The sequence below is a fragment of the Salvelinus namaycush genome, chromosome 22 (assembly GCF_016432855.1).
Source record: "Salvelinus namaycush isolate Seneca chromosome 22, SaNama_1.0, whole genome shotgun sequence".
Taxonomy (NCBI): Eukaryota; Metazoa; Chordata; class Actinopteri; order Salmoniformes; family Salmonidae; genus Salvelinus; species Salvelinus namaycush.
The window spans coordinates 21,426,084-21,447,978 of record NC_052328.1 but is presented as its reverse complement, the minus strand read 5'-3'; the positions used below and the strand labels follow the sequence as shown (position 1 = coordinate 21,447,978).

General features: G+C 40.4%; 1 protein-coding gene across 1 annotated transcript in view; it reads left to right on the top strand.

Moving 5' to 3' along the window:
* Positions 1 to 21,326, top strand: part of LOC120017788 (VPS10 domain-containing receptor SorCS1-like) — a 51,506-nt gene extending 30,180 nt beyond the window's left edge. The window contains exons 15-27 of the mRNA XM_038960760.1: positions 164 to 281; positions 617 to 750; positions 9,495 to 9,608; positions 9,744 to 9,915; positions 11,754 to 11,940; positions 12,118 to 12,251; positions 12,701 to 12,824; positions 13,313 to 13,425; positions 14,313 to 14,447; positions 16,130 to 16,229; positions 17,370 to 17,478; positions 18,621 to 18,775; positions 19,511 to 21,326. Of these exons, the coding sequence (XP_038816688.1) occupies positions 164 to 281; positions 617 to 750; positions 9,495 to 9,608; positions 9,744 to 9,915; positions 11,754 to 11,940; positions 12,118 to 12,251; positions 12,701 to 12,824; positions 13,313 to 13,425; positions 14,313 to 14,447; positions 16,130 to 16,229; positions 17,370 to 17,478; positions 18,621 to 18,775; positions 19,511 to 19,569 (1,654 nt within the window). The 3' untranslated portion in view covers positions 19,570 to 21,326. The remainder of the gene's footprint in view (positions 1 to 163; positions 282 to 616; positions 751 to 9,494; positions 9,609 to 9,743; positions 9,916 to 11,753; positions 11,941 to 12,117; positions 12,252 to 12,700; positions 12,825 to 13,312; positions 13,426 to 14,312; positions 14,448 to 16,129; positions 16,230 to 17,369; positions 17,479 to 18,620; positions 18,776 to 19,510) is intronic.
* Positions 21,327 to 21,895: the final 569 nt, after the last annotated feature.

Sequence of the window (21,895 nt, the reverse complement as noted above, 5' to 3'; positions counted from 1 at the left end):
TGACAAAAAATATCTAAAGACACTGAAGCAGCAAACTTTGTGAAAATTAATATTTGTGTCATTCTCCAAACTTTTGGCCATGACTATATGCTAAAAAATAGTTTTTTGCTAATAACCCTTTTTTCCTCCCTTTTTTCTCATGCCTGATTTTTTGTGTTTGCAGAATATTTGGCCATTTCAGCCATCGTTCTGAATGGCAGCTCGTCAAGATTGACTTCAGGCCCATCTTCAACAGAAGGTGCACCACAGACGACTATCAGACCTGGCAGTTACACAATGACGTAAGAGCAACCATTTTGATACATTTATAATGGCTTTGGGGACCTTGGTTCGATGGAATACATCTGCTCAAGCTTATTCTTCTACATGGACACAATGAAGATAAACATGTCCTATCTCACCCAATAGTCTATCTCAAATTTGTCTGAATATTATGGCTATTTTCTGTGTATTAACTTCCAGATAACAAAGTATAAGTTATACACATTTTCATGTACTGTAATGAATTTTTTAACTCCATCAATCAGTGTCTTTCCTTTGAAGCCGTTAAATAAAAAATAAAGTAAATTCTGAAATGTTTTAGTTAATTATTCAAATAATGCATTATTTCTCACAGGGTAAAGTCTGCATCATGGGAGTGAAGAGAATCTTCCAGAATCTGAAGCCCGACGCCAGATGTGTCAAAACCAAAGATCAGTACATCTCCCATATGTCAGACTCCTGTCCATGCACTGAGGCTGACTTTGAGTGGTGAGGAGCCTACTGCCTGCTACTGTCGCTTATTTAACATTCAATTCAATTCACTACAGTCTTTATTAATCCTTTTAGCTGCAATTTAAAAAGGCGCCATTGGAGCACAATAACACAATTGCAGACTGTTTGTAACCATTTATCTCCATTGTGAAGGAGAAGTTTCACAACCTTCATCATACATTTCTGTGATCTGTTGGGTCTGTCCAGGTACAAATTTGTAGTAGGGACACTCCCCATAAGAACGCTCTTCTGGTTTTGCTGGAAGGAATCGTGAAAGATCGTTAGGTGCTGCTAGTTGCATGGCTGGGTTGTTCGAGGGTGCAAGCATCAGGTTTATGGGGTTGTCCACATTTCCAGCACCGTTGTTTATCCTTTATCCATTTAACGATCTGTCCTGTGTTGAACTTCCTGAACTCTGGACATGAGTTGAGATTTTGTTATGTGTTGTCACAGTGATGAGAGAATAGCTAGGGTTTGGAAGGGGTCTTGGCTTGAGCAGGCTCCTAGGAGCTTGGATATTCACTGATGTTAAGGATTGAAGCGGCTCTCTCCTTTGGTCTAGTGGAGGCACGTTGGTCATTCTTAACTGTCACATTGGTAGAGGGCCACCTCTCTGCTTGATATATGCTTAGCCTTGGACTTCTTCTGGATCCTGGCTGTCAAGTCAGGTAAAGCGTACATCTGGCCTGTCCGACACCGTGGTCAAAACTGTACTCCACAAATTAATCTCGGTAGTCCTGTGGCATCTTGCTCAAGAGCGGGTTGACATGGGAAACAAATCTGAGCTCGTAGCTGTTCTGAGTCACTCTCTCTTCCGCTCTCAAAATGGGGCAACGATGACTTTGAGATGCTGTATAATGAGGCAATTAGCTGTTTCATACCAGGTCGTGGGGCAGGTTGCGGAACCATGCTGGAGCGGGGTGAGTAACCAGTTGCTGGTCCAGGGTACCATGGATAGACAGGGAGAAGTGGAGGTGAGTCAACGTAGGCTCAACTTTCCTCAAGGTGTCTGTCTCGCTGTGCTACCTGTGGTGCCTGTTCTGCCTGTGGTGCCTGTTCTGCCTGTGGGAAAGGCACAAAGGTGTCACAAGGTGTGCGGAGGGACCCGTCAGATAGTGCTGGGGAGGTGCTCCTGGAGGTATCATCATCTTCCTCTTCATCGTTAAGGAAAGATGTGGTGAGCTTGAATAGCTCCAGCTCATTCTCTATTTTATTTATGCTTTCTCCTGTAGCCGCAGATTTTGTTCCCTTTCCTGCTGAGCTTTCTGGCCTGGGAGTCTAAACCTTCACAATCCATGTCGGCACTGTAATTTTCATCCAGCTGACGCTCCATGAGCTTTATTTTCTCCTCCAACATAGCTGCTTGGAGGTCAGAAAGGCCTGGGAATTGGCTCACCGAGTGGGCACTAGATCTGGAGCTGGGCACACTGCTCTTTGTTAGTATATCTGCTCGACTACTCCATCGTCCTTGTCAGAGCAGTGCCTGTGTTGAGGCTAGGCATTGATCTTGGGGAGCGAGCTATTCAACTGCGTAGTCAGTCAGGTGTATTTTTGTAGGGGTTGATACATTTTTTGTTAGGGTAAATCAAGTCTGAAATGTCAAAGTGTAAATTACAAACTTTAAAAGCATTTTTAAAAATCAAATACACTACAAGTTTGCATTTCAGTAACAAAAGAGGGATCAAATTAAGATCCTACATCTGTATATATGTAGATTGTGTAAGAGAGCGTTAGCAGTTCCTCAGTTAATAAAGCTCTATAACCTTGCAGGTTAACGTAAATGTTCAGACGTCTTTGCCATATCATTCAGCCGTGATTATCCAACTAAACGGTGTTTTATCTATACAAGCTCCATATCCATACTGTGTGTCAGGAAAAAATAAACAAGAATGGTATCAATACATGACAGGTTAGAATAAGACACTAATTAGTAATAACAGACAAGATAAACAGTTCCCAATAATACAAATGACTCAAATGAGATACAGATAGCTAGCAAGATGAAGCTAAACAGGGGCATCAGTTGAGTATGGCAGGGTATGGCAGTCGACTCAAGACCAAAAATGTAAAAGGAGGCTTCAAAAAAAGCAGTTTAAATTTGTTCCAATCCCGATCAAAATTCAACGTCTGTTTAGCGTATTTGATGGCTGGCTTTAGGACCATGCGGAGCATCGCTCAGAGAGAAGCTGCCAGCCTGTGCCTTTCTATTATACTTTAAGAAAGCAGTGAGCAGAGACAGTGCAAACAGTATGCTTTGCCGATCAGCCGTTTAGGCAGTGCGCTAATTGTTTTGATTTTGATGTTGACATTTGAACTTGGCCTTAAAGGAAAGGTTCACCCATTCTGAATGTTATATTGTTTTTGTGCATTTCTGAGTGATGTTCTATTGATTCCCAGGGTCATTTCATGTTTTCATGTGTATCTGAGTTATTGGTGTTCAAGCAGGCAAAAATCTGCCCGGTATGACGTAGCACTGTGATAAAGTCGCTCTCACTACACTGGAGGTTAATAGGAATACAACTTTTAGGTCGCGAAAACTTCTATCATAAATGTCAGATTTCAATACTGGCCGATGTCATAACTCGGGAGGTTGTCTTCTCTCGAATGAGCCATTGACCATATTTTTGTGATATTCCTACCTTGAGAATAGTGCAATTTAACAGAGGGTATAGCACATTTTTCCTATTTGTCTGCCTTTTTAGTCCAGGGTGCATTGCATGGTGCCATTGCCTGAGATATTATAGAAAGGAGATAGGAATCCAATGAATTTAGGAACGTATAACGCCCCACCCAGCAGACTGTCGACCAATCACGTTCATGTTGTCCTGCGGTTGCTAAGCTAATCATCAAGCAATCCCTTCTCAAAGACAGTGTACATATAGAGAAACGTGCCTATTTTCCTCAAAAGTACGTAATGTTACGATTCCCAAAGCTATACATATTACAGATAGCAAGTTATCTCACATCTCAGAAAAGACTTGTAATGTTGTACTTCTTATTGACGAAAGTCTTGCTAATGTTGGGTTTTTGAGCTAGCGCACAATAGACTTGTATTCACTATTTGAAGGAGAGCACTCCTTGTCCCAGAATCACCCAGAATGAACCGCATGGCCCATTGACATAGCATGGACAACGTTTCCCATCTCCTCAAAAGTATATCTGCCATTGCGAATGTCAGACTCCACTCTGTGAGGCACATCGATCTGCAGGTTGAACATGGTAAGATTGTAGACTCCTAAATTGATTGTGCAGTTTGTTTAGGTGAATTCACAGCTAACTAGCTACTTTACATGCTGATTGTATTTGGTATTATTGTATGTAGCTACATTTGCTAGCTAGCTACCTAGCTAGCAATTCAATGCTCTCTCTATGGGCTGGCTGGTTGGCTAGATAGCTAGCTACTTATCAGGTTTCCGCAAAGATTTTCCATGTTGCAACCAACGTTATTATAATGCAAAAATGAAACATTTGTTAACAAAAACATAAGATTCTCAAATATTAGTGTTATTTAACACTGTAAATTAAAGAAATAAGTGGTTTTGAGTGGATTTTTCCTTTAAGCTTCATAGCCAGCTGTTTTAAACACTAGTTACTTTCACATCGATGTCAACATAGGCAGCATGTCCAATAGGCTAGGGGAAGATAAGCTTTCCGTAAAGTAAATTGAATTATATTTGACAAAAATTGCTATATAATTACTCATGCATATACAGAAATAAATAAAATAATTTAAAATACTACACCAGAGAGCATGATTTGGCCCCAGAGGATCATTAGAAATTTGGGCAGAACGTGCGGCAAATAGCCTATTAAATAGCTTATGAGTAGCAGCTGTCAGTGAAAAGTAGTTAAATAGGCCTATCGCAAAATTTCCAAATGCAATCGTAGGAAAACATTTGTTTAGAAAGTAAATGGCTATTGCTAAAAAGAGAAGACTCTAATTTGTCTCTAGAATTCTCAACACCCAATTGAGCGAACAGTAGCCTATCTTATTGGCACCAGCGGAGAGCATCGGCCATATCCCCGGTGAGTGCTGGCATATTCATTGTCTTTATCATTGGATCAGTACAACTGGTCACTGGGAAGTTTTTTTGGGGACAATAATTTCCTCCTCCAGGCTAGATGAACGTCATATTGTACAATTTGTGTCTCCCCTTTTCTTAGGCCAAGATTAGAAGGTTGTATTCAAGAAAATGTAGTTTTTACTGTTTGTCAGTGTCACCAGAGTAGCCTACTAATTTGTGTCGTATTAAAAGAGATGTTGCTTGTGTCTCCAGTCCTATTAAGCAGGGTTTCACAACCCTCTCCTCGGGGCCCCCCCAGACATTTCACATTTTTGTTTTAACCTTAAACTGGCACATCTGAATACATTTCGTCAAAGGTTTGATGGTTAGTTGACTAATTGAATTTGGTGTGCCAGTTTAGGATTAAATCAAACATTTGAAACGTCTGGGGGGGCCGAGGAGAGGCTTGGGAAACCCTGATATAAACCCTGATTAGGCCTACTCTGTCACTACGCGCTAACACATTCATTGTTCAAAACGGTCTGTTTTGCTAACAGTGATTGAGTCACATTATTAGCCTAAATTCTGACTAAGCAATCTACTCATCACATTAGGAATAGTAGCCTACCTTACATTAGTCTGCAAATGCGATGATAGATGCATGGAATCCTTTATTATTAAGGTGCAGTTTTATGGTGTCAAAATAGCTTCCCCAAACTTGAAACTCACTTGCCGCCTATTGATGTCAGCATCTGAAGTCAGCCTTTTTGTGACTTGATAGCGTGTATTATGCATCTATTTCATGTTGCGCTGTATGCAGCTTTCCACAAGTACATTTGTGAATTTATGATGAGGTTGAGCAGTGGTTGACATTGTATATGCCATTCCACAGACCTTTAAACCTAATATTGCCGTGATATAAGTAATGGCTGGGGTCAGTTTTGTTTTCGCTGTTCTCCAAATAGCATTTTAGGTTTTTAAAATGTGTAGAAATGCAGTAAATTAGCTTCAATTTCCAAAGAATGCCATACCCTAGGTTTAGCTGAAATAACGCCACTGACGCTAATCAGCTAATAATGGCAGTAAAAATGTATCTAACAATAGTAACAGAGATGGCATAAAAATGAGCTGCATAAATGCTGTATAATGACGAAAATAGGACCAAATGAATAACAACTTCATCAGTAATCTTTAAGGAACATATGCTGTACTCACCAGAGACAGATTTCTGTCCACAGCAGCAGGTCGCGAGCTGAAGAGTAAACACTGGAAGTTTGTGACTTCCTTCAGTGCCTTCGGAAAGTATTCAGACCCCTTGACTTGTTCCACATTTTGTTAAGTTACAGCCTTATTCTAAAATGGATTAAATAAAAAAATCCTCAGCAATCTACACAAAATACACCATAATGACAAAGCAAAAACATGTTTTTAGAAATGTTAGCAAATTTATTAAACATAAAAAACAGAAATACCTTATTTACATAAGTATTCAGACCCTTTGCTATGAGATTCGAAATTGAGCTCAGGTGCATCCTGTTTCCATTGATCATCCTTGAGATGTTTCTTCAACTTGATTGAAGTCCACCTGTGGTAAATTGAATTGGACATGATTTGGAAAGGCACACACCTGTCTATGTAAGGTCCCACAGTTGACAGTGAATGTCAGAGCAAAAACCAAGCCATGAGGTTGTAGGAATTGTCTGTAGAGTTCCGAGACAGCATTGTGTCAAGGCACAGATCTGGGGAAGGGTACCAAAACATTTCAGCAGCATTGAAGGTCCCCAAGAACGTAGTGGCCTCCATCATTCTTAAATGGAAGAAGTTTGGAACCACCAAGGCTCTTCCTAGAGCTGGCCTCCTGGGCAAACTGAGCAATCGGGGGAGAAGGGCCTTGGTCAGGGAGTTTACCAAGAACCTGATGGTCACGCTCACAGAACTCTAAAGTTTGTCTGTGGAGATGGGAGCACCTTCCAGAAATACAACCATCTCTGCAGCACTCCTCCAATCAGGCCTATATGGTAGAGTGGCCAGACGGAAGCCATTCCTCAGTGAAAGTCACATGACAGCCCGCTTGGAGTTTGCCTAAAGACTCTCAGACCATGAGAAACAAGATTCTCTGGTCTGATGAAACCAAGATTGAACTCTTTGGCCTGGCCTGAATGCCAAGTGTCACATCTGGAGGAAACCTGGCACCATCCCTAAGGTGAAGCATGTTGATGGGAGCATCATGCAGTGGGGATGTTTTTCAGTGGCAGGGACTGGAAGACTAGTCAGGATCGAGGAAAAGATGAACAGAGCAAAGTACAGAGAGATCCTTGATGAAAACCTGCTCCAGAGCGCTCAGGTCCTCAGACTGGGGTAAACTCCCCAAATACAGGTGTGCCAAGCTTGTAGTGTCATACCCAAGAAGAATCTATGCTGTAATCGCTGCCAAAGGTGCTTCAACAAACTACTGAGTAAAGGGTCTGAATACTTATGTAAATGCAATATTTCCATTATTAAAAAATATAAAAAATAGCAAAAAAACTAAAATTACGATTTTGCTTTGTCATTATGAGGTATTGTGTGTATAGAATGATAAGGAAAATAGAATAAGGCTGTAATGTAACAACATTTGGAAAAAGTCAAGGGGTCTGAATAACCGTATAATCTAAAAGGGAGTGGAGTGGAGTGGAGTCGAGGACCACTTTATGTGTACAGTAGCCCCGTTTACACTTGGTGCTACCATGCGTCCTTAGTCCTGATCTTGTCCACATTCTGATTGTGCCTCAATTCATCGGGGCATGGACTCTACAAGGTGTCAAAAGCATTCCACAGGGATGTTGGCCCATTTTGACTCCAATGCTTCCCACAGTTGTGTCAAGTTGGCTGGAAGTCCCTTGGGTGGTGGACCAATCTTGATACAAATGGTAAGCTGTTGAGTTTGAAAAACCCAGCAGCGTTGCAGTTCTTGACACACTCTTGACATATTCTTTTGTCTTGCCCATTTATCCTCTGATCGGCACACATACACAATCCATATCTCAAAAAATCTGTAATTAATTACCTGTTTCATCCCCTTCATCTATACTGATTGAAGTGTATATTTAACAAGTTACATCAATAAGATATTCATGTAACGTTCACCTGGATTCACTTGGTCAGTCTGTCATGGAAAGAGCAGGTGTTCTTAATGTTTTGTTCACTCAGTGTAAGTGTAAACAGACAAGATAAGGACAAGATCAGGACGCATTTAGCTCCAGGTATAAACAGGTTTTCAGATACAAACAATGCACCTCCTGTGTTATTACCTGATGATGGTCTCAGTGAGCTCATACTCCGTAAAGTAGAATCCATTCCACCCACCAAATAGGGGAGGCGTATGCATGTAGAAAGGTCTCAGGATGTTGAGTGTGCTTGAATGTCAGTATTTGAATAGGTGTATGTGTGTGTGTTTTGTGTGTGTGTGTTTGTGGGTCTTAATGAAGGGTATGCACTCCACTCATCAATATGCTGTCATTTGTTTACTGGAGCATACCTTTTAATTCCAGCTAACATACTTTGAAAGGTTCACTGACATCTGCCCATCAATCAAGTTTATACGATATTTGTTTATATAACATTTTCTTACAGAGTTCCAAAGCCAGTAAACATACACTATATATACTGTTCAAAAGTTGGTGGATTCGGCTATTTCAGCCACCCCTGTTGCTGACAGGTGTATAAAATCGAGCACACAGCCATGCAATCTCCATAGACAAACATTGGCAGTGGAATGGCCTTACTGTGACTCAGTGACTCAGAAATGTCTAGGAGCAACAACAGCTCAGCTGCGAAGTGGTAGGCCACACAAGCTCACAGAACGGGACCGCCGAGTGCTGTAGCGCGTAGCGTGTAAAAATCATCTGTCTTCAGTTGTAACACTCACTACCGACTTCCAAACTGCCTCTGGAAGCAAAGTCAGCACAACAAGTGTTCGTCGGGAGCTTCATGAAATAGGCTTCCATGGCCGAGCAGCCGCACACAAGCCTAAGTTCACCATGCACAATGCCAAGTGTCGGCTGAAGTGGTGTAAAGCTCGCCGCCATTGGACTCTGGAGCAGTGGAAACGGGTTCTCTGGAGTGATGAGTCACGCTTCACCATCTGGCAGTCCGACAGATGAATCTGGGTTTGGCGTTGCCAATAGAACACTACAATTCCCCCGTGCACAAAGCGAGGTCCATACAGAAATGGTTTGTTGAGATCGGTGTGGAAGAATTTGACTGGCCTGCACAGAGCTCTGACATCAACCCCATCGAACACACTTGGGATGAATTGGAACGCCGACTGCAAGCCAGGCCTAATCGCCCAACATCAGTGCCTGACATCACTAATGCTCTTGAGGCTGAATTGAAGCATATCCCCGCGGCAATGTTCCAACATCTAGTGGAGAGTCTTCCCAGAAGAGTGGAGGCTGTTATATCAGCAAAGGGAGGACCATCTCCATGTTAATGCCCATGATTTTGCAATGAGATGTTTGACGAGCAGGTGTCCACATACTTTTTCATGTAGTGTATTTAGACATTTTAATTTCTAATGGTGATATTGATGTCGAACACGTCAAACAGAATAGTATATCAAGCTAAGTAATGATTGGTGTTAAAAATCAAGGAAATAAAACAAATGAACCTTGAAAACAGACATCCACTTTCTATAGTTCATCCATATTACTGACCTCGACCTGTAGCTTATTGATTTTTCTCACCCACCCCAAACAGTGATTATGGCTTTGAGAGGCAGAGTGATGGAGGATGCACTGCTGCCTTCTGGTTTGTTCCATCCTCCGTGTCCAGAGACTGCACCACCGGGGACAGCTTCCTAAACACTACAGGGTATGGTAAATCCTTCTCCATTTAAAGTAATTCAGTGAAGTAGACAGAGTATTTCCGTGTTTTATTTCTTCATATGTATTTAAGGTGGAGTACAGGTTGTCTAGTTATTTATGTCTGTATGTGTGTATGTTGTAGATACCGTAAGGCTCTGTCCAATAACTGCACTGTGGGAACCCTTGGGAAGTACCGCCTTAGGAGACAGAGGTGTCCCCACCAGGCCCCCAGAGGTCTGCAGCTGGTCACCAGTGAGGGAACACTCACAGCCACCCTGGAGGACAACGTGACCTTCCTGGTGTTTCTGGAGGAGGTAATGGTCTGGCATATTTCTTAGAGATCTTATCAAACTATTGAAAGCTACACTCATAGAAGAAAGGTTCCAAGAGGCTTCTTCAGCTGTCCCAATAGAAGAACCCTTTTTGGTTCCAGGTAGAACCCTTTTAGTTTCCATGTAGAAAGAACCAAAAATGGTTCTTCAAAGGTTCTCCTATGGGAACAGCCAAAGAACCCTTTTAGGTTCTATACTGAACAAAAATATAAACGCAACATGCAACAATGTCAAAAATGTTACTGAGTTACAGTTCATATGTGGTAGTCAGTCAATTGAAATAAATTAATTAGGCCCTAATCTATGGATTTCACATGACTGGGAATACAGATATGCATCTGTTGGTCACAGATACCGTAACAAAAAAAGGTAGGGGTGTGGATCAGAAAAAAAGTCAGTGTCTGGTGTGACCACCATTTACTTCATGCAGCGCAAAACGTCTCCTTCGCATAGAGTTGATCAGGTTGTTGTTTGTGGCCTGTTGAATGTTGTCCCACTCCTCTTCAATGGCTGTGCAAGGTTGCTGGATATTGGCGAGAACTGGTAAACACTGTCGTACATGTCGATCCAGAGCATCCCAAACATGCTCAATGGGTGACATGTCTTGCGAGTAGGCAGGCCATGGAAGAACTGGGACACTTTCTGCTTCCAGGAATTGTGTACAGATGCTTGCGACATGGGACTGTGCATTATCATGCTGAAACATGAGGTGATGGCGGCAGATGAATGGCACGATAACGGGCCTCAGGATCTCGTGACGGTATCTCTGTGCATTCAAATTGCCATCGCTAAAATGTGATTGTGTTCGTTGTTCGTAGTTTATGCCTGCCCGTACCATAACCCTACATCCACCATGGGGCACTGTGTTCACAACTTTGACAACAGCAAACTGCACGTCCACATGACACCACGGTATGCGGTAGTGAGGCCGGTGGAACGTACTGCCAAATTCTCTACAACGACGTTGGAGGCGGCTTATAGTAGAGCAATGTACATTAAATTCTCTGGCAACAGCTCTGGTGGACATTCCTGCTGTCAGCATGCCAATTGCATGCTCGCTCAAAACTTGAAACATCTGTGTCATTGTATTGTGACAAAACTGCACATTTTAGAGTGGCCTTTTAATGTCCCCAGCACAAGGTGCACCTGTGTAATGATCATGCTGTTTAATCAGCTTCTTGATATGCCATACCTGTCAGGTGGATGGATTATCTTGGTAAAGGACAAATGCTCACTAACAGGGTTGTAAACAAATTTGCATTTGCACAAAATACATTTACGTTCACATTGATCTACACTCATTCGTCGACCAATGGATTGAGATGAGCAGCAGTTCATCATGTTTTACATTTTGTTGGTTCATAGGCCTTATCTAAGAACCTTGATGTTTGTTGTGTAACACTTGTAGCCATTGTCATACAACAGTTATTACATACTGTACAGATGTAGGATCTTAATATGATCTGCCTGTTGCAGGAGAACTTTCCTGCAATGCAGGACATTTAAACTTGTAATGCATTTGAGGTTTAAAAAGGCTTCTGAAGTTTGTAATTTCCACCTTGAAATTTCAAACTTGATTTTCCCCAAAATGGCCATTAATTATGATCCAACTAATAATTCACATTTCCTGTTCCTGCATGAATATTTTCCTGCTGTAGCAAACTGGCTGAAATGAAGATCCTACATCTGTATAACAATGTATTGCTACAGGTAGAATATGTGTAGGGTATAGAAATCAATATACTGTAAATAGTGCATTTAAATTATTATGTTAAACATGCACACTGTATCTTGCCATAAACATGCGTTTCCATTGGTAGGGTGATGGCTCCACAACAAGTATAACAGTGGACTTTGGAGATGGGACGGCCATATCCTACGCTAACATCAGCTCCATAGAAGATGGGGTCAAACATACCTACAGTAAAGTCGGCATTTACCAAGTGGCTGCCATGGCACTCAACAGCCTGGGCTCTGAGAGAGTCTTACTATACCTACATGTTACCTGTAAGTGAAACAAAAATGAATGACGGATAGAATTACTTTGCTGTAGAGTTACAGTACAGGTGCTCTTTGCAGCATTTCTACCTGAAAATAACTTTCTGTAAATGATGTGTCTGCAGTAGGAAAAGACTACAATTCCATGAAAGAAAACACATTTTTTGTTGTTGTTTGGTGTTGTAGGTACACTTGAGCAAGTGCAGCTTTCAGCTCCCTCTGTGGTTGTTAGGAATAAAGCAGTGAATCTGTCAACAGTCCTAAAGCCAAGTTACGTTGGAACAGTCACCTACTACTGGTGGTTCAACAACCACACCGAGGTCAGTCAATCAACATTTCCACTATATCTTCAAACTTTTTAGATTTACAGAACTTTACTCGCCTCATTTACAGTATGAATTGTAATATTGTGTGTTGTATGGACAAACCTACCTATTGTGACACAGATTGAGGTGTGATACAAAAAAACGAACATAGTCAAACATGCTACAGGCATCATTGATAATATCATCTATACACATATAAAGACTATACCCCCCCCAAAAAAATAATGACACAAATAAAATGCGCTTGTCTTTTCCTCCTACCACTGATTTTGCTGATAACTACTTTATTGTAGGAAAATGTACTTGCTGCCATTGTGGTTGTCTCACCTAGCTAGCTTAAGATGAATGCACTAATTCTAAGTCGCTCCGGATGAACATGTCTGCTGAATGACTCAAATGGAAATGTATTAAATATGTATGCATTCCATTTCTATGTCTGTAAGCCTGTCGTGACTTTAGTGGGAGGAATGTCCTTCACCTTCTACAAGGAGGGAACTCATACTGTCACTGTGCAAGTGTCAGTAGGCAACACCGTCCTTCAAGACAAAATAACTGTTGCAGTCTATGGTGAGGTCTTTGAAATGACTCTTCTCTGTATTACTGAGGTGTTATAGCTGGGTTTCTAACAACCAGGTGGTAAATGATCTGTGATATAAAATATTGATTATGATGTTCATCCACTTGATCATTATAATAATATAGATGTTTAATGTTTAATTAAGCAATAAGGCACGAGGGGGCTGTTCTTACACACGACGCAACGCAGAGTGCCTGGTTACAGCCCTTAGCTGTGGTATATTGGCCATATATCACAAACCCCCAAGGTGGCTTATTGCTATTATAAACTGGTTACCAATGTAATTAGAGCAGTAAAAATGTATGTTTTGTCTTACCCTTGGTATACGGTCTGATATACCACAGCTGTCAGCCAATCAGCATTCAGAGCTCAAACCACCCAGTTTATAATCATTTATAATCTCTTATGATCTATTAACAGTTTCTTTCTTATTATCTAGTATCCATTAGCAATTAACATGTCTTGTATTTTCCTGTAGAATATTTCCGGTCACACGTTTTAGCATTCTCCTCTAATCTGGACGCCTTCAATCCTGCTGTGGCTGAATGGAGACAGGACATCAGTAGAGTGGTCAAGGACTCCATGGTCCAAGTGAGTCCTTCTTTAAATATTCTACAGTGCTACTACTGCACTTTTTACCAGTGAATTACTGGGATTACAGTGACTAATTGGTGATCTCTAATGATTAATTCATAAGTAATTTTATCAGCATTGCGAACAATTTGGTAGCAAATGGTACACTCTTAGACAAATCTAGAACCTTAAAGGGTTTTTCGGCTGTCCCCATAGGAGAACCCTTTGAAGAACCCTTTTTGGTTGCAGGTAGAACACTTTTGCTTCCAGGTAGAACCTTTTGGGTTCCATGTAGAACCATTTCTGCTGAGGGTTCTATATGGAACTGAAAAGGATTCTACTCTGAACCAAAAATGTTTCATGTTTCATTACTAGCAGTATACCATTTCTAAGTGCCACAAATCAGGTTATTTCCCTATAAGTATTTGGCCTATTGTAAATAACAGGTAGAGTACACCATATAAGGAAAAGTGCTTCCAGTCAGTCCCCTTCGTCTCTCTCAGGATGTCAAGAAGCGCATTGGGTTACATAACGGACACTGAGCTATATATACCCCTCACAGTGGGAAACATTCACTTTGACCTTCTGTCTTGTCAGATATTCCCACGTTTTATACGAGGAAAGTGACAGGGGACCTCTGGTTACAGCGCAAATGCACTTAAAAGGCCTGCCCTTTACCAAAGACTGTCAAATGGAACTTGCATGTTTGGGCTGATTTGTGCATTATATCTTGACAGTGACTGGTACTTAGTCAAATGAGATCTAAAGCAGAAAACTGGGTGGATTTAGCCTTTACCATGCTTAATTACAGTGCAATGCTATACAGTATAACACAACCTTATGTAAATAAAGAAGAAACTGAGATCCCAGAATTGTATTTATTTTTCATTACTTTTTAATTGAAGGTCACAGGGATCAATGGAGAGCAGCTTCTGGTGTCAGTGCTCCCAGGGTTGCCAACAGCAGCAGAGTTGTTTATCATCCCAGAGAAAAGGTCAACAGAGGGGACGATGAATAGAAAAGGGACACATTTAGAGCAGGTAATGTGTCACCAGGCTTCATAGTCAAACACATCCACATTTTGAGTTTTTAATGAATTATTTTTGATTATTATTGTTATTCTCATTTACATAGTTCCATTACTTGAATCATGCCAAAGTTAGGTCAACCTCAACATTCAATACAAGCAAGTAATATCAGCATCACTAGCAGCACAATGTAGAAACACATTTCCTCTTGATTATATTATTCATATCATGGTGGCGTCATGATTTGCTCATAATGAGTTTTTCTCTCTTTGCTGCTTTAATCACAAGTGCATGTGGAGCCTACTATTATTTTATTAGAAATATAAGCTCAACAAAATGACTTTTCAGGACACATTTTCACCACTAGAGGGCAATGTCTTCACATCAAAATAATAGAACCTCAGCCTTGAAAACCTGCATTCATCTCAATACAGCATTGTAATCTGCATCACAATTTATTTCACATAACTCAATTCTAACCATGAGAAGTGGATAGTTCTAATACACACTATACTTTACCATTCACTCCAATATCGAAGGGTTTGTTTCGAATAGAAGCACATTGAATAGAATGACTAAGATGTTGGCACTGCGCTCTAATTGTTTAACAGCTCTATAATTCTTGGCATTCTATAGAACTGATAAAACACACCACGTTTTCCTCCGCATTTCAGCAGCTCAAGCTTATAGTAAAATGGATATCCATTTCAGTCCGTCATCAGACACTTTTATTCTGCATCATCTGTTACAATCCCAAATCCACGTATTTGCATAGGACATATTTGCATATGTTGCAACAAGTAAACACAATTCCAGTGGATCAGTTAGCCTTGAACTGAGTTAATAGGTATTTAACAATGATGCATCATGTAGTAGGACACATGTAGTGAGGAGACTAGTGGTGGGGCACCCTGAGTTGGGAATTAGGGGGATGTATTTATCTACAGCCTGTCTGATTACCTGGCAAGACCTTACAGACAATGGGGTAATACATCTTAGTTCACTGTTGCACGTCTTCTTGTGTCGTGAGTGGCATGGCGTGTGTGCGCATGTTTGTGTGTCCATGCGTGTGTGCATGAGTGCTTGCGTGATGTCTGGTGCAGCTTATTAAAATGTGTAATAGATTTACTGACCCTGATATGCCACTAGAATAAAAAGTAATTATTCATACAGAGTAGAGTAGTCTAATTTTAACCAATGGGAAGAGTTTAGAAAGAACGAGATGGAATACGTGAGCCATGGCTAAGGACTCAAATGGGCTTTGGGAAGGCTTTCTGGTCTCTTGTTAAATGACTGCTTCATCTAGGTGTGAAAAGCAGGGGAAATCATAGAGTATTGGAAAGAAAAGGAGGAGAAGGTTACTTAAGGCAATGTATTTTATAGTGGCCTACCATATTATTAATCAGAAAAAACATCCAAAGTATTGGAAAAGCGACATACTGTTGTACAGTATACATTTTTCAAATGTCACTCACTCTTGCCTCATAAGGCAATTTTTCCTGATAAGATTTCAATTGCTATGATTGGTCTGTCAGCCTTTCGACAGGAATTGAATTACAGTAGGCCTTTTCATGTCATATCAGCACGTGCCCTTCTTTAAAACAAAGCAGTATTTACTATTCATGACTGAAGTTTAAATATTGATGAGTGTGAAATGGTGCTGGTAACCAGAGCTGTGTTTTATTCCTCCACAGCTTTCTCAGGTCCTGCTAAGTGCCCTGAACCAAGACCTCATCCAGTTTACTCTGCGGCCCGGGGTTCAGGTTAACGTTTACCCCACACGACCGTCTCCAGGTCAGCCAGTCTGCTGCTGTGTTCACAGTATAGTCTGATGTCTGGTCATAGTACAGTTACAGATATAAGGTCCTACCTACAGTACTACTATGTAATTAGAATTAAGAGTTATGGATGTTGGCCATTTTGGAATGATGCTATCATGTAGTAGAATAAAATAGTAGAATATTCAGTAGGTATTCATATTTGTTGAAACAGTCTCAACACCCCCAAGACAACACACGCACACACACACATATACTTGAGAGGTTGTTAGCACAGGGTCAGCCAAAGAGCAATACACCTGAGCAAATCTTTAAGTTAAAGGGATACTTCAGGATTTTGGCAATGAGGCCCATTATGTACTTCACCAGAGTCAGATGAACTCTCTGTGCTAGCACGCTAGTAGATATAAAAATGGTATCCAAGAGTTCATCTGACTCTGGGGAAAGTAGATAAAAGACCTCATTGCCAAAATCCTGAAGTATCCCTTTCATATGATGCTCCAAAGGTTTTGTATAATTTCAGCCAGTAGTTTTGAAAATAGTGCTCACGAGCCAAAACGTGTCCCTGAAAATTGTACACAATTGTATAGTACGTCATCCATTTTGTATATGTTACAAATTGCACACACAAAAAAAAATATTTTATTTATTTTTCGCAATTTGTATGACATTTTACAAATTCTAATTCTTATTATATGTTACAAATTCTAATTCATATGATATGTTACGAATTCTAATTCATATGATATGTTACGAATTCTAATTCATATGATATGTTACGAATTCTAATTCGTACGATATGTTACGAATTTTTGAGAGCTTAACATCCTGGACTGCATCTTTAAGTGCTTTGCTCAAGGCCAAAACAGCAGGATATTGCACCTGGGATTTGAACCAGCAACCCAGAGAAGTCTACTGCCACAATATCTTCATGAGAACGATATAAGAAAGACATAACTCATGTTGGTTTTGATTGTTAAGGTCAAATTCAGTTACACTATGGTGGTGAAAATGTAAAAAACTTGGACCAGATATCACCCCTGGTGAAAAGCCTCACAGCACCTGGGAGTTTGATGCCAGAAGTAAAAGACTGAACCCTGTATGTCTCTCTTTGTCTGATGTCTATATCCTTTTTTCTCCTTTATTCTTTTCCAAGCTCCTCTCGTGGACACCAGTGAGAGTGGGCACAATGGTGCTGCAGTCATTATGCTAGTGTCTGTAGTATTTGTGGGTTTGGCAGTTTTCGTTATCTACAAGTTCAAAAGGTAAGGTATCCCAGACTTCATTTTAATGAAGCTGATTCAAATGAGAGTGATATTGTCAATTCAGGCCATTCTCACACACCAATCCTTAAGCAAATTCATCTGTACATCTTACTCCTCAAATCCAATCGCTAAAACGAGCCAAAATATAATTAACTATCTTTAGAGTAATCCTAACAATTGAACTTCTTCGAAGCCACTCATCTCTTTCCTATCCTCTTGAATATTCCTGGGAATTACAGTTTAATCAATTCTCTAAGTTCTGAATGGGTGTCAGTATTCTGCAGTTTATCAATATTAATCTATCTGACAATGTGAAAGTTGACCTTTCTGAAATGCTAAATAGAGCCAGTCAGGGTGAGGCATTCAACAGAATGGCAGCAATGGTTGAAAAGTTAAGACCTGAGACAACATACAATGCCATATGAAATGGATAGTATCCTCTGCTTCCATTACATTGCAAAAGAGCACACTCTCCCACAAGTTAAAGGTGCATTATGCAGAAATCGCACCACCATTTCCTAAAATTCGAATAGCTCGCCTAATTTCAGTTTGTGACAAAACAAGAAGTCATTGGGTAGAGAGAGAATCATTGTGCCATCTAAACCGCTGTGAAATATATTTTCCATAACCAAAAATATTGTATTTTCAGCTGTTTGAAGCTGGTGTGCTAAACCGAAAGTAAAAGATGCAAAAACAAAACTTAACGGGAGGCATAGACGGGACGGGAGGCATAGAAATAGCGCACATAGAACAGATCTACAGCTTCTTAGACTTGCTTTCATTGACAATGACAGATCTATAACTCACTATGTAACTATGTGAATTTGGTCGGGTCGCCCAAAAAGTTCAATATTGCAGCTATAAAATGATGTTAAGTGTGTGAATCTGTCACTTTCAAGACATAATGAGGGTAGTACATAGTTTAACATTTATCACCAGAATGAAAAGGGACTGTAACTACCCCATGAAACCCAGAATTATCAGAAAATTTAACAGGGAGTGTTACTCCATTTTCCCTCATTGGTGGTAAATACAGTATATTTTATGAGATATATTACAGAAGGGATTAAGTAGATAACGATGTATTTACTATTCCTTTGCTGTTCCTCTTAACTCTTTTGTACAATGTATATTTCCTATAGGAAGATCCCTGGCATCAACATATACACAGAGGAGAGGTCAGAGAAACAACAGGAAGTGATCCCTACGGTGGCGTCCATAGCTGTCCCAAATCCTGAGGGAGACATGGTGACCTCTTTGGAGCACTTGGACACAGGGCCAGATGCACGTGGCATAGGTAAGGTATCCTTCATAAAAGGGCAATTACTGATAAGTAATCAAGAATAACTCATGCCAAGGGATAGTGCGACATTTTGGCAATCAAGTCCTTTTTTTCTACTTACCCAGAGTCAGCTGAACTCATAGATACCATTGTTATATCTCTGCTTAGAGTTTGAAGTCAGTTGAAGGTCGTTTCTGGAGCCATTGCTAACAGCTAACATGATACCAGAAACTACCTTCAACTTCCTTCAAACTGCACGCAGAGACATACCAATGGTATCCATGAGTTCATCTGACTCTGGGGAAGTAGAAACAAGGCCAACATTAATTGCCAACATGTTGCACTATCCTTTTATTGCTTGGCTTATTTAAAAAAAAAGTTTTCACAGGTAGATCAAATCAATGAATTGAAATGAAAATGTCCTTACGTTCATCATTTAAGTTGATACGTTCCCATAGGTTTGCATTGGTACTGTAAGACGGCCTTACCATGCCAATACACCTCATTAAATTGAATTGTGTACAGCAGTTATTTTTATGTTTATGAATAAATGAGTGTCCTGAATAATGTAGCAGTGCGGTGATAAGCGACTCTGTAGAGCTCTAGTGGTTGATATACTCCTTTCCATTGTCAAGCAAGATTTGTTGGTATCGAAGATGGATATGCTTGCATGCTAAAATACATATGCTAGTGTGCTAATGCTGATATATCATTTCTGCTCTGTCTCTTGTGTCACTTCTCTCTGGCTAGGATACCTGCCATCTCTCACTGACATCAAACTCTCAGATGAAACTCCCCATGTGTTTTAATTCTCAGAGTCTACAGCCGACTTGTAATACATCTTTTTGGCAGTTACTTCCAGCAAACTCTGAAGTCATGGAACCAATGGATGGTCTCGGGTGTTTTCTACCCATGCATGGACAGACCAGCTTACACTATTTTGCCTGGACTCTGGGGGGGGGGGGAACTGTACAGATTTTTACATGCGTCTTCAAAAAGGAAATTTTTGATCGAAATACTTGTATTTTTGCCAGAACAATGAAGTTGTTTATGGAAATAGTGTAAATACAGAATTGCTGAACTAAAGATTATTTGACTCAGATGGTTACAGTTGTGTATATGACCTCAAGACATAAATCAGTAATGTACAGTAATCTATTTAATTTGAGTGTTCCATTTATAGTTCATCTCTAGTGGTAGGTGTGTGGAGGATATGTAAGTGAAGTGTACTTAGTGACTAACTACATGGAAATGCTGTATTTGAATGAGATGTGAAAGAAATGTCTGAATGTTTGGTTTTATCACATTGGCCTGAGTTCTAACTTGAGATTCATGCACAAACTCTGCACTTGTTTCTCAAATTTGGTTTCAGCCTATAAGAAATGCGCTAGTTTAATCAGTGACCTGAGACCTGTCATATCTATGACTGTGTTATGCCATTCTTATGACAATGTTATGACAGAACCTATGTTATATCTGCTGGTTGTAAGAGGATGGAACTTTTCACTTAGTACATATCAATATCAGACGAGATCTTTCCCACTGGGCAAACACTGGTTGAATCAACGCTGTTTCCACGTCATTTCAACTCAAAAATTGTGATGACGTTGAATCAACGTGGAAAACTGATTGGATTTGCAAATGGTCACCAACGTAAGGGCATTTCACCCAACTTTGAACCTAAATCCAATGATATGGTGTCATTTGTTGTTGATTTCTCGTTGAATGCATGTTAGTTGACAACAAATGTAAATCCAAACTAGACGTTGAACTGAAAGCCTGTGCTCAGTGGGTTGGCTCTGCTGGATTCTGCCTGAATCAGAAGTTGAGGCCACACTGAAATTGGAGCGCTGTCCTTGCAGAAAGAGACTGGTAGACCCCAGGGGCTTGCATGAGAAGGTTATAGTTCAGGACTTACCATGCAGACTCCATGTCTGTCAAAGCTTGGATTTTCTGAAGAGGTTTTGCACATAAGAAAGGGACATACAGTATTTGCATGCTCTTTTTTTTCTTTACGTTTATTCTCACACTGGATATGTGTCATGGTATTAACTCTGGATGCTACCACTCAACTTACAGTATTGTTGCACACATTGCCATCGGAACTTCTTTACTTGGGCAAAATGCTGTAGGGGAAAGATTCACTTCCAATCTCCTTGTTTCCCGAATTGGGACTGAGAAATGGAAGAATATTCCTTCTTGTCGACAGTCTGCTAGCCTGAGATGACTGACAGTTTTCGGTTGGTTGGCTGTCTCTTTGGGAGAGGCACAGAAGTTCTGAATCAAACTCTCTTTTAATGTATTGTCAGCATAACATGTCAGTTAGACAAATTAACTAGAAGCTATCCACTTGCCTCCACACTCCTTCAATACAGACTAACACATAAATGAACTCAACAACTCAAACCATACATCAGCAATTCCGTTTTTATTCATAGCTTGGCATTTCTAAAACAACACTTTGTTACGCTTTGTTAAGCATACTGTGCAAGAAAACTGTACATATTTATTGTCATGTTATTTGTTTTTCACTTCACATAGAGTTACAGCTAATATGTATTTGGATAAATGTAAAGTACTTTCCATTTGCAAACAGGCTATAGCTACAGTAGGTGTTGTGAGTCCTCTACAGCCCCGTTTATACCTGGTGCTAACATATGTCCTTTGTCCTGATCTTATCCACATTCTGATTGTGCCCTTATTGTAGCCATTGTGTAACCTTTATTTAACTAGGCAAGTCAGTTAAGAACAAAATCTTATTTACAATGACGGCCTACACTGGCCAATCCCGGACAACGCTGGGCCAATTGTGTGCCGCACTATGGGACTCCCAATCACAGGCGGTTGTGATACAGCCTGGAATCGAACCACGGTGTCTGTAGTGACGCCTCAAGCACTGAGATGCAGTGCCTTAGACCGCTGCGCCATTGCATTTACACATGGTAGTAAAATGTGTCTTGTACACATCCACTGTGTACCTATTGTGACCAGATATCCTGGTCTGTCTCTGTATGCAAATTATTTAACAGATATTCTTTCAAAATAATATTTACTTATTGTAGGACACATATATATTCCATAAGTCAATGATGTCACCTGTCAAGGACTTTAGTGGGTGGGATAGTGATGATTTCA